The 13,989-nt window shown below is 43.1% G+C and overlaps 1 protein-coding gene across 3 annotated transcripts in view; it reads left to right on the plus strand.

Moving 5' to 3' along the window:
* Positions 1-13,989, plus strand: part of MTCL1 (microtubule crosslinking factor 1) — a 178,492-nt gene that overhangs the window by 117,793 nt on the left and 46,710 nt on the right. Inside the window, exons 5-6 of one of the 3 annotated variants that reach the window (XM_044293234.1) lie at positions 4,786-6,105; positions 9,063-9,215. In XM_044293234.1, coding sequence (XP_044149169.1) covers positions 4,786-6,105; positions 9,063-9,215 — 1,473 coding nt within the window. The remainder of the gene's footprint in view (positions 1-4,785; positions 6,106-9,062; positions 9,216-13,989) is intronic. The other 2 variants (XM_044293235.1, XM_044293236.1) reach the window with 2 other exon arrangements.

The raw sequence follows: 13,989 nt of genomic DNA on the forward strand, positions 1-13,989 counted from the left end.
ATAGATCAGTGGGGGTTCGACTGCTGGAACCCCGACCAGTCATGAGAATGGCTGCCCGGTACCTAATGGGGACTCCCAAAATTAATGGAGCGGCAAGTCGAGCATGCGAACTGCTGCTCCATTCATCTCTATAGAGCTGCCAGAAATAGCTGAGCACTTTTGTACTTGGCTGTCTCCGGTAGTCCCATAGAGATGAATGGAGCAGCCGTGTGTATACTTGACTTGCTGCTACATTCATTTCAGGATCCCCACAGATAGGTGGGGGTCACAGCAGTCAAACCACCACTGATCTGACAGTTATCCCCTATCCTAGGAATATTGGATAGCTTGACATAATTGGAACACCCCTTTATTAAGGGCATTGCGCTTCTTTGGTAAATGTAGCGCATCTTATGCCAGTCCTAATAAATTTCTCCCACTGTTGAGTTGAGAGAGGAAATAATGTCTGCTTGGGTAGATGGCTGTATACTGGTTTAGAAGGAGCATTATAAAGCTCTATGCAGTGAGCTCCTTCTGGTGGTGAGTACGAGCAGACAGAATGTTATAATGTGCCATAACACTATGGATATGAGAAGGGAAGACATCGTTAATCCATTAAATCTGGACCTATTTAGATTGAATTATAGGTATGAATACAGTCCAGACGTCCACCAAAAGTCACTAAAAGTAATCATAAACCAAATAATAGGAGGAACAGTGCAACTGAATAAATATATTTCTACCACCTGAGATATTAAAAGGGTTCTCTGGGAATTAAGAAAATTAAAATACTTAAATATTACTTTATTTTAGATATTTTCCCAAATACCTTTCATTAGTTATAATGGTCCATTTTGTCTGTGGAGCAATCATTAGGAGAAATAAAATGGCCACCGTCATATTAGTACACACAAAACCTGTCCTAATCACACAGGAGGACAAATTACTTCAGAACACTGAGCTAAAGAGACGCCTCATCCTCATGCCTCAAGATAAGATCTTTAGATGAATCTCTGTGGGAATGGAGTTCATGAGAAGACAAGAAATACAGAGAGAAAAGGACAGACTGTGGTAATGTGGGACTGTGGTAATGGAAACTGCATACAAGTGCTGCTGCTCATAAGCCACATTTCCACCCTCCTCACGGTACTTCATGTCTCCTCATGAACTCCTTTCCTGCAGAGATTCAGCTGAAGATCATATTAAACTGTATTCAGGATCATAATCTCTGACAAGCAGCGCAGAGAGAAGGCTTAAGCAGCTCTATAGCTCAGTGCTCTGAAGTAACTTGTCCTGTTGTGTGATTAGGACAGTTTTTGCGTGTACTAATAGGATAGCGGCCATTTTATTTCTCTTAATGATTGCTTCCTAAACAAAATGAGCTATTATAACTAGAGTTCAGCAAAGCAAGCTTCAGATCATAGATCTGAAGTCGCTTCGGCCAAAAGTTCATTTTAAAACTGTACAGAAATTTATTTCCATACAGCATTCAAATGTATGGGCCCCGGCGATGTGAAATTCGTTATGTCCGATGTCGCGCAAGACTTCGTTGAATAACTTCGGCCATCAGTTTTTAAACTTGAAAGCCACTCTAAAAATTGATTCCGAAGTCAGTTTTGGTACCGGTTGGTACCTCGGTACCAAAGCCGACTTCGGATTCAAGTTTTAAAATGGTTTTCTGAAGATTGCAAGACTTCAGCGATGACGAATTTCACCTCGCCGGAGCCCATGCATTTGAATGCTGTACAAAGTCAGATCTCGCTTTGCTCAACAGTAAGTGATCAAAGTTATTTGGGAATATATTTATAATAAAGTAATATTTAAGTATTTTCATTTTCTTAATTCCCGGAGAACCCCTTTAAGTACTTACTCATCACCACCATGGATAATGGATATCTGTATTAACCACATCATTACCATGGACCTGCAAAGAGACTTATTAAAGGGGTATTTCCATCACATACAATGCGGCATATCACTAAGATATGCCCCCATTGTCCTCTGGGACCAGCACCTACAAGGAGAACGGAGCAGGGAGAGCTGTGGCTGGAGGACCCCAAGGTTTCCCAGGGTCTGTCCACCACCAACTGCTGTTCCCCGTCGCTCCCATACAAGTGAATGGAAGGGCATCGCGCACGCGCGGCCCCTGCTCCCATTCATTTTTATGGGGCAAACGGAAATGAATGGAGGGTGGCTGCGCATGCACAGTGCGCCCTCCATTAATTTCCCCGCTCCGTTCTCGTTGTAGGTGTGGGTCTCAGAGGTGGGACCCACACCTATCAGACAATGGGTGCATATCCCTAGCGATATGCCCCTATTGTATGTGATGGCAAAACCCCATTAACCACTAAGCCTCTGTATAAATACTAATCACAAATCCTTAAAATTGCTTTATGTATAATGTGTGATGCAGTGTGCTGTATGTACATAGATGGCAAAAAAAGAGTGTACCGTAATTGAGGTTAGAGGCAAGGGAGGGGAAATGTGCGCCTGCATGTCTTTAAAAATCCAGTATTTGTCTCTTTTGGAAGTTCAGTATATACTGCATTTGGTGTTTTTTTTAATGCTTAATCAGGTTGCTAATGTGAATGTATGGATGGCAATAAGGAAGGTTTGGAATGCCAAGTAGTTTGAAGTAATACTTTCACATTTGCGTTCGGGGCTTCGCTTGTGAGTTCCGTTTGAAGGCTCTCACAAGCGGCCCCGAACGGATCCGTCCAGCCCTAATGCATTCTGAGTGGATGCGGATCCGCTCAGAATGCATCAGTCTGGCTCCGTCTGTCCTCCGCTCCTCTCAGCAGGCGGACACCTGAACGCTGCTTGCAGCGTTCGGGTGTCCACCTGGCCGTGCGGGGGCAAACGGATCCGTCCAGACTTACAATGGAAGTCAATGGGGACGGATCCGTTTGAATTTGACACTATATGGCTCAATTTTCAAACGGATCCGTCCCCCATTGACTTTCAATGTAAAGTCAAAACGGATCCGTTTGCATTACCATGAACAAAAAAAAAAAAAATTTTTTTTGTTCATGGTAATGCAAACGGATCCGTTCTGAACGGATCTAAGCGGTTGCATTATAGGTGCGGATCCGTCTGTGCAAATACCAGACGGATCCGCACCTAAACGCAAGTGTGAAAGTAGCCTAAGTGGATGTGAAGTGACGGTTGTGTCAATGTTTAGGCAATCATACAAAAAGCATTTCAAAAGACAGGTTTTCAGGACTTAGTCTATCTGGCTTTTGTGATGTATCCAGTCCTTTTATATAAATTGCAAAAATATAATTGTATGTAAATGTATGTCCCTAATGATTCTGTAGAATTGGAGACATTACCATATGTAAATGGGTTTTTATCTCATTTTTCATTTGGGAATATTTGCTACTCTACTCATGAGACTTGAAAGTGCAGGATGGAATCATTTTCTCTGCTGGAACATATCTCTTTTGGCTAGTTTCACACTAGCGTTCAGAGATCCAGCAGACTGTTTCGGCAGGAAACAGCCTGCTAGAGCTCTCTGGATCCAGAATTGCCAGATGCTGCCTAAATGCCTGCCGACCCCTTTAACTTAGATGGGGAATGGTGGAGATCCGTCCGTAACCTGGCAAATATACCAAGAATTGGCCAGACTAAGGCCCCTTTCACACGGGCGAGATTTCCGCGCGGGGGCAATGCGTGAAGTGAACGCATTGCACCCGCACTGAATCCGGTCCCATTCATTTCTATGGGGCTGTGCACATGAGCGGGGTTTTTCACGCATCACTTGTGTCTTGCGTGAAAATGGCAGCAAGCTCTATTTTGTGCGTTTTTTTCACACGCAGGCCCCATAAAAGTGAATGGGAATGCGTGAAAATCGCAAGCATCCGCAAGCAATTGCGGATGCGGTGCGATTTTTACGCACCGTTGCTAGGAGACGATCGGGATGGGGACCCGATCATTATTATTGTCCCTTATAACATGGTTATAAGGGAAAATAATAGCATTCTTAATACTGAATGCATAGTACAATAGGGCTGAAGGGGTTAAAAATAAAATAAAAAAATGTAACTCGCCTTAATCCACTTGATCGCGCAGCCCGGCTTCTCTTCTGTCTTCTTCTTTGCTGTGTACAGGAAAAAGACCTTTGATGACGTCACTGTGATCATCACATGGTCCGTCACATGATCCATCACAACAGTAAAAGATCATGTGATGGACCATGTGATGAGCACAGTGACATCATCAAAGGTCCTATTCCTCAAAGAAGAAGACAGAAGAGATGCCAGCTGCGCGAACAAGTGGATTAAGGCGAGTTAAAAATATATTTTTTTATTTTTTTAACCCCTCCAGCCCTATTGTACTTTGTATTCTGTATTCAGAATGCTATTATTTTCCCTTATAACCATGTTATAAGGGGAAATAATACAATCTACACAACCTTGAACCCAAACCTGAACTTCTGTGAAGAAGTTTGGGTCTGAGTACCACATTTAGTTTTTTATCACGCGCGTGCAAAACGCATTGCAACCGCGCGATAAAAACTGAACAACGGAACGCAATTGCAGTCAAAACTGACTGCAATTGGGTACCTACTCGCGCGGATTTGCCGCAATGCATCCGGACCTTATCCGGACACGCTCATGTGAAAGAGGCCTAATACCGCTGCACGCAGCCTGCCAGATCTCCGAACGCTAGTGTGAAATTAGCTTTACATGTACAAGTCACAAATACTGCTTACTTTTACCTGTGGTTTGTAATTTGTGTAAATGTGAAAGACATTAAATTGAAATATCATTACATTAACAAGGGTGTATATTTCCTAATATGCAGGAAGACAGAGCCGATTTAAAGTGCCAGTTACAGTTCGCAAAGGAAGAAGCAGCATTGATGAGAAAGAAAATGGCAAAACTTGGAAAAGAGAAAGATGAATTCGAACAAGAACTAGAGAAATACAAGTCCATTTACGGAGATGTTGAAAGTCCTCTTCCAACAGGGGAAACTGGAGGTCCACCCAGCACAAGAGAGGCTGAACTAAAACTACGTCTAAAGTTGGTGGAAGAGGAAGCAAATATCCTTGGCAGAAAATTAGTTGAGCTGGAGGTGGAAAATAGGGGCATTAAAGCAGAAATGGAAGACCTCAGGTGTCAGTATGAAAAAGAATTTCTTAGCAGGGAGTATGTTTCAAGCATTCCTACCTCACCATATGGTGATTCCATGGAATCCGCCACAGAGCTGCGGCGCCATCTCCAATTTGTGGAGGAGGAAGCAGACCTCTTAAGGAGATCCATTTCAGAGATAGAGGATCACAATAAACAACTTACAACAGAGCTAAATAGATTCAAGTTTGGACCAGTTCAGGACCTTGTTTGGATTGATGACAATTCCTCCAAATGCAATGGTTCTACACAGGAGGAGCTAAAGTCTGCAAGAATCCAGATAAGTGATCTAAGTTCTAAGGTTATGAAGCTTCAATATGAAAATAGGGTTTTACTATCAAATGTTCAACGTTATGATCTTGTTTCACACCTGGGAATGCGTACCGCAAGTCCACGGGATAGTGATGCAGAAAGTGATGCAGGGAAAAAGGAAAGTGACAGTGAAGATGGACGTCCTGTTCAACCAAAGAGGGAAGGGCCTATTGGCGGGGAGAGTGACTCTGAAGATGCCTACGAGAAAACTTCTGGCTTTGAAAGTGGAAAACCATCAGACGTTGGTGACTTGTACTGTATGGAACTGGCTAAAAAGCAAGAGGATACACAATATTACATGAGCATAAAACTTGAGGCCGATCGACTGGGGAAAACTGTAGACCGTCTTATTTCAGACACAGATAGCCTAATCTATGATGCCAAGTTGCAGATGACCGGTGGATCTGTGGAGGAGATGGAGAAGAGCTGTCAAGAGAAAGAAGATACTACTGGGTCAGATGTTTTAAACAGCATCAATAATAAAATGAAAGTGTTCAGGAAGGAACTGAATAGTTTTTTAGACACGATTGAGAACTCAGGTGAAGGTCTAAAAGAGCATGTAGAAGACCTCTCCCCAATGCCACATCTCACTGAATCATCAAGTTATTTGTCCAACTTGACTTCAGCATCTCGAGATTCTCCAGTTGGAAATCTTGGAAAGGATCTGATAACTGACTTTCAGGTAAATAGATGTGTATTCACATAATATTTTTCTTTTTTGACATTAACACATGGATACTTTTCCCCCAGTTAACTAGTGTTAGAGGATTAAAACATCAAATTGTACGCTTACCTTTGAACACAGTTTTACCTTTTATATGTAGGTGTAATCTACTTGTACTGGTTGTGCATTACAACTTGTATTATAGCCCATATGAGAACAATAGTCTTCTGATTTGCAAGGGAAACATTTAACATTGCCAACTAAGGGCTTGTTCACATCCCTGTTATTATTTACTGTTCGTCTGCCCCGTTATAGGAGCAGAAGAATGGAAATAATGGAAATGCCAGATTCGGCACATAACTGACAGGAACAGAACCTAACAGATCCCATTGACTATAAAGGGATTAATTCGGTTGCCGTTCTGGAGAACGTTTTTTGTTTTTTTGCAGAAAAAAAAGTCCTGCATGCAGGACTTTTCATCCTGATATTTCCGATAACTTCTATGATGGAGGCTCCATTGCAGATGTGAACAATTTGATGACAGTTCTTTAACTTTTTAGATTTGTGAATGCAGCTCTGAACAATGATACAGCCTGTAATCCGGGATTAATATAAGATATTAAAGGGAACCTGTCACTGGGATTTTGGGTATAGAGCTCAGGACATGGGCTGCTAGATGGCCGCTAGTACATCCACAATATCCAGTCCCCATAGCTCTGTGTGCTTTTATTGTGTATAAAAACCGATTTGATACATATGCAAATTAACCTGAGATGAGTCAGAGCTTGAAAATATGACTCTTCTCTGGTCACACAAGTAAGATATGACTCTTTTATGTTAATTTGCATATGTATCAAATGATTTTTTTTACACAATAAAAGCACACAGAGCTATGGGGACTGGGTATTGCGGATGTGCTAGCGGCCATCTAGCAACCCATGTTCTCAGCTTTATACCCCAAATCCCGGTGACAGGTTCCCTTTAAAGGGAACCTGTCATCAACTTTATGCTGCCCATACTAACGGCAGTATGAAGTACAGACAGGTGAGTTGATTTCAACAGTCTGTCAGGCCCCTTGCAGACGAGCGTGTCCGGATTAGGTCCGGATGCGTTGTGGATGCGTTCAGTGAAAACTGTGCGATTTCGCAAGCAAGTCCATTCAGAAATGAATGGGTCAGGAATCTGTGCGGGCGCAATGCGTTAGCATCACGCATTGCACCTTCGTGGAATACTCGCTTTTGCGAAAGGGGCTTAAGTGGTTGCCAAGGACCAACATCACAATCATTGCAGACTGGGCCTGGAAAAGAGTCACGGTCACCTGAGAAGAGTCCTGGTTATTCATGAATTCCTGCTCTCCCGCCCACCTGCTGATGACTGACAGTCTTCTGCCTAGTTTTCTCCTTTTCTCTCTAGGAGAGAACTGCCAGTCATCAGCAGATGGGTGAGAGAGCAGGAGATTAGGAATAACCATGACTCTTCTCAGGGAGATTTGACTCTTCAAGGCCTGGGCTGCAATGATTATGATGCTGGTTCTCAGCAACCACTTACTTTTAGCTCATGGTGACACACCGCTGAAATCTGCATTTCTGTCACTATTTTATACTGCCCTCAGTGAGGTCAGCATAAAGATAATGACAGGTTCCCTTTAATGCATTGTAATTATATTGTAAGGTTACTCATTGTTTTATGTAGATTTTTTTTCTGTATATAAGCAACAAAATTATGTTTAAAGGTAAACATACAATTTAATTTATTAAAATGTTTATATGTCTGTTAGTTATTAGATTGTTACCCCCAGTAGTTTAAGGGGTTTTCCAGGAATTATTTAAAATGGCCGCCAGAAACCTGTCCTAGGATCTGAGCAGGATTGTTTGCCTTCACTTGCAGAGCTGCCTAGGGGGTGAGGAGACAGGGCCTCTAACACTTGTATATGCTACATTGGTGAGTTTTCCTGTCAGGCTGCTCAGACATGATGGCATATCATAGGCAGGATCACATAATTACCATCTATTGTAGAGCAGCGTAGTGAGGTAGCATCCACTCGTCCCCTTGGCAGCTCTGCAAGTGGTTGCAATCAGTCCAGTTCACATACTAGGACAAGTTTCTGGTGGGTTCAGTATATTCAGGGCCTATTCTCAAGTCCAGCACCCGCACTGTTCATCTGTTTATAAAGACTGCAGTGCTTGTGTGATCTGTAGCCTCTTCATTGTTTACATGGGATGTCCACCTGCACACCGTCTACCTAGTAATGTCAGAGCAGAGTATTGAATGGGACAAAACTGCAGTATCCTGCTCCACCACCAATAAGTAGATGGTGTGCAACAAGATGGAGTAATGAAAAAAATGAAGAGGTGGCAGCACCCTCACTGGCTCTGGCTCTTTAAACAGTTGATTATTGGGGTTGTTGGACCTTCAACTAGCTGTTGCTGATGATCCTAAAAGGCCATTCGTATTCTTAAGAAAACCCCTTTAGGTAAGCTTCATCCAGGACCTGTTTACTATCGGTTATAATGCTTGGTATTTGCATTGTGACAAGGCAATAAACTATTGCAGTGGATGATAAGATTAGACAGTTGTCTTAGCCATCTGGCTTCGAAATGGGGGAAAAGGCTTGGTTTGTTGGTGCTTTCATTGCTTGCACGCTTGATGTTGGTATGACACATGCATCTCTCATTGCATGCGCGTCTCATAACCAGTGTTTGCATTCTTTTTTCCCTCTGTTTTTTCTCTTTTGCTTTGCAGATATTTCAACCAATCATTTTGCTCATCCTCTTTCTGCTTTTCTTTTCATCACTGTCTTACGCCACAATTTTTAAGTTAGTTTTCCTGTTCACGCTTTTCTTTGTTCTGTAGTGTTTTAATTCTTTCTCCTTACCCATTTTGTTGTGTATTTCTCTGTTTATGTTGTTTTTCTTTACTCCCCTACGCTGGTCTTTTTTTATTATTTTGTGCTTATATACTGCCCATGCACTTAGCAGCCCAAGCTGAGGGAACACATGGATTGGCAACTCCATCATGAGCATGACGAAGATACCCACCGTCTCCATGTTAATCTTGAGTCACATCGCAGAGCAGATGGAGACAGTAAACACTGCAGGCCAGGAGACAAGGGCTGTTTCAGTCCAGAGGTCAGCAATATTGTATAACCCATTCCAACTGTCTATACATAGATGGATAGATACTAGATGTTTACATGCAGTAGGATCAGTCACTTACTAATGTACTATGTACAGCTAAGATGCCTCCTTAAGCCAGTCTCACCTGAAGTTACAAGACCATGCTCCTGCTTTTTATTTTCTGCTTGTGTGACGTGTAGTACACTGAACACGTGGCTATCTCCTCTCTGCCTGATGTACAGGATGTCACACATCACATGCCTCTCATCTCCACTGCTCTCTCCCTCCCTCACTGTCATTGGGGAGTTTTCACAGGTTGGGCAAATAATGCAGAGTAAGGCTACTTTCACACTGGCGTTTTGGCTTTCCGTTTCTGGGATCCGTTCAGGGCTCTCACAAGCGGTCCAAAACAGATCAGTTTTGCCCTAATGCATTCTGAATGGAAAAGGATCCGCTCAGAATGCTATGTTAATGGCCATGTTAAAAATAATACGAACGAATCCGTCTGTGCAGATCCATGGCGGACCCGCACCAAACGCGAGTGTGAAAGTAGCCTTAGTGAGCAATCAAACAAATGGCAAAGCAGACAAGGAATAAGTACAGTACTACCTTACATATTGTAATATAGGGATATTTCGACAGATTGTAACAAGAGGCAATGTCTACGGCAATGAGAGAAGGCAGTGGACCCATGGGAACTATAGTCTTTTACATGGTAACTGAATCACAGCAGGCCCTAGTCGCCTCAAAACAATGGTGCAGCACAGTGCTTTGCAAGTTAATGCAAATAGAAAATAACCACTTATGCTCTGTGGTGGCATCGTGTTCAGTCTGTGCAGTGATAAATTATTTAAAGAGAATCTATCATATTGAAAATCCTGTACACTCTGTAGGCACTTTTATGCAGCAAGAGTAGAGAGTTGAATGGTATATAATTCTGCGGGAAAAGATACAGTATAACTTTTATTATACTATTTTAGTCCAGTGAGCAATTTACGCTATGAATGACAGCTATTTTTGTTTACAAGTTCATGCGGGGAAGGCATTCAGTCATTGAGTGATTTGCCCACTCCTAAATCCACAGTGCTCATGGATGTAGACGGAATTTATTGTGAGAAAATAATCGATTGTTTTAATAAAAAATGTGTTACTTTTTATTTTCCATGTCATTTTTGTAATTTTCAATATAAAAATAAATCCTGAAATATTGCAGTTTTTCACACTGGCCACTGAGCCTCACAATAGGATGACACTTTCAGTTCTGTAGAGGTGACTTTTCAGCAGTTATCTTTATCATCAGCACAGGCAGGATTACAATGAAAGGTAACACCTGTATAGATAACTCAGGGCCACATCATTCACAATGGGTTATGGGGACAGGTCCCTCCTGCTATGCCTAGAAGGCTCTCCCATAGACATCTATTAGCATCCCTTGTCTGTTGTGTACAGTGGTCCATGTCACAGCTTAGGCAAGATAGCTGCCACCATATTATTTGACAGAAAATAGAATAAAAAAATGTACATGAAAGTAAAAACAGATTAGGATCAAAGAACTCTTTGTCACTTTATTGTTTTAATAAGTAAAATATGCATAGGTGATACAGTCAATAAATAACCAGTTAAATTCAAAGTTTTACTACAGAACTATAGAATCTGCTCAGCTCCTCCTGCTCTATATGACAGGCTCCCTTTAATATACCTGCTAGTGTTTAAAACTGCTCTAAATCTGCTGTCAAATCTTTGGTGAGAATTGAAAAAAGAAACATAATCCATGGAAAGTTTATTGTCTCCAGCAGAGTGTTACTGGTCATTAGCTGCAGCGCAATTGATTTTACTGCATAACGATTCCAGCTAAACGATTATTGCTGTTGTCTATCTATTAAATGTTTCTGAAACATCAGGTTGAAGTTCTAGATAATGATGGTTTGTCCACAGGGTATACCATCAATATCAGATCAGTGAGGGTCTGACTCCTGATTCCCCTATCGATCAGCTGTTTTCAGGAGCCCTCCAAATCTGTGAAAAACCACAGTGGACAGAGCTAGAAGCAGAGTGTAGTGGCCGTGACGTGAGTACTGCAGATCAGTTCTCATTCTGCTTCCATCCACTGTGCTTTTTGCAGTGCAAGATGGCTTCTGAGAACAGCTGAGCGGTGGGGGTGCTGGGTTTCAAACACCAATCTGATATTGTGGCGTAGACCCCTAAATACCCGTTAGATAGAATTTAAGAACTTAAAGTACCCTTTGACATAAAAAATAAAAATAAAAGTTTTGATACCTTGTGACATATCAAAGGTTATGAACTATGGGTTCTGCGTGCTGAGACCTCCAGCAATCACTCAAAGGAGCAGAAAGAAGTGCTCCTACAGAACGCTGTATCTCCTCGCTGCAGGAGACTGACTAGAGGTGGGCTTATAGACACGTCTCCAGCAGTGAGGAGAGAGAAGTGCTCCTACAGAACTCTGTATCTCTTCGCTGCAGGAGACGGACTAGAGGTGGGCTTATAGACTTATAGACACGTCTCCAGCAGTGAGGAGAGAGGAGTGCTCCTACAGAATGCTGTATCTCCTCGCTGCAGGAGACGGACTAGAGGTGGGCTTATAGACTTATAGACACATCTCCAGCAGTGAGGAGAGAGAAGTGCTCCTACAGAACGCTGTATTTCCTCGCTGCAGGAGACAGACTAGAGGTGGGCTTATAGACTTATAGACACATCTCCAGCAGTGAGGAGAGAGAAGTGCTCCTACAGAATGCTGTATCTCCTCGCTGCAGGAGACGGACTAGAGGTGGGCTTATAGACTTATAGACACATCTCCAGCAGTGAGGAGAGAGAAGTGCTCCTACAGAACGCTGTATTTCCTCGCTGCAGGAGACGGACTAGAGGTGGGCTTATAGACTTATAGACACATCTCCAGCAGTGAGGAGAGAGAAATGCTCCTACAGAACACTGTATCTCCTCGCTGCAGGAGACGGACTAGAGGTGGGCTTATAGACACATCTCCAGCAGTGAGGAGAGAGGAGTGCTCCTACAGAACGCTGTATCTCCTCGCTGCAGGAGACGGACTAGAGGTGGGCTTATAGACACATCTCCAGCAGTGAGGAGAGAGGAGTGCTCCTACAGAACGCTGTATCTCCTCGCTGCAGGAGACGGACTAGAGGTGGGCTTATAGACACGTCTCCAGCAGTGAGGAGAGAGGAGTGCTCCTACAGAACGCTGTATCTCCTCGCTGCAGGAGACGGACTAGAGGTGGGCTTATAGACACGTCTCCAGCAGTGAGGAGAGAGGAGTGCTCCTACAGAACGCTGTATCTCCTCGCTGCAGGAGACGGACTAGAGGTGGGCTTATAGACACATCTCCAGCAGTGAGGAGAGAGGAGTGCTCCTACAGAACGCTGTATCTCCTCGCTGCAGGAGACGGACTAGAGGTGGGCTTATAGACACATCTCCAGCAGTGAGGAGAGAGGAGTGCTCCTACAGAACGCTGTATCTCCTCGCTGCAGGAGACGGACTAGAGGTGGGCTTATAGACACATCTCCAGCAGTGAGGAGAGAGGAGTGCTCCTACACAACACTGTATCTCCTCGCTGCAGGAGACGGACTAGAGGTGGGCTTATAGACAGGTCTCCAGCAGTGAGGAGAGAGAGAAGTGCTCCTACAGAACACTGTATCTCCTCGCTGCAGGAGACGGACTAGAGGTGGGCTTATAGACTTATAGACATGTCTCCAGCAGTGAGGAGAGAGGAGTGCTCCTACAGAACGCTGTGTCTCCTCGCTGCAGGAGACTGACTAGAGGTGGACTTATAGACACATCTCCAGCAGTGAGGAGAGAGAAGTGCTCCTACAGAACGCTGTATCTCCTCGCTGCAGGAGACGGACTAGAGGTGGGCTTATAGACTTATAGACATGTCTCCAGCAGTGAGGAGAGAGGAGTGCTCCTACAGAACGCTGTATCTCCTCGCTGCAGGAGACTGACTAGAGGTGGGCTTATAGACTTTCTATTGAGCCCGTCTCCAGTAGTGTTGATCACGAATATTCGAATTGTGAATTTTAATCGCGAATATCGGCACTTCGAGAATTCGCGAATATTTCGAATATCGCAAAATATATTCGTAATTGCGAATATTCAATTTTTGGGAAAATACCAGTTCATGCGAATTTTAATGCAAAAAATTTGTATGCGAATTTTATGCGAATTTTCGCAATCAAGAAAATAATGCCTGGAGATCATGAATTCGCGAATATATGGCGAATATTCGCCCAAATATTCGTGAAATATCGCAAATTCGAATATTGCCCCTGCCGCTCATCACTAGTCTCCAGCAGTGAGGAGAGAGAACTGTGTGAGCGCTTCTTTCTCCTTGTTCTATCAGTGGGGGTCTCAGCACTCAGACGCCCACGTTTGATATGTCAATATGAGCTAACAATAGTTTATTTTTAGGGTTGATTGAATCGGGTTCGGATTGCTGTATCTGAACCCGAATCTTTTAAAAGCAACGTTAAAAATATTGGCTCCATCCTACTGTAAAATGTATTGCCTACGCGGAGGTCTTTCCGATGTTTTAGCAAATATCATGAGACTTACTTTGCCGCGCCTGTATCACTTCACTTAATCACATAAATTACTATATGAAAATACGAAGCCAAGTTCTGCTTAGCATTTTGATACAGTAATTCATGCAAATAAAAGAAGTGAAAAGTGATAGATGCGAGACAGAGGAAGTCAGAAAACATTTTACATTAGAACGGAGCCAATATTCTCAAAGAGGTTTTTAAAAGAATTGGGTTCAG

This window comes from Bufo gargarizans, chromosome 5 (genome assembly GCF_014858855.1).
Source record: "Bufo gargarizans isolate SCDJY-AF-19 chromosome 5, ASM1485885v1, whole genome shotgun sequence".
In the NCBI taxonomy this organism is placed as follows: Eukaryota; Metazoa; Chordata; class Amphibia; order Anura; family Bufonidae; genus Bufo; species Bufo gargarizans.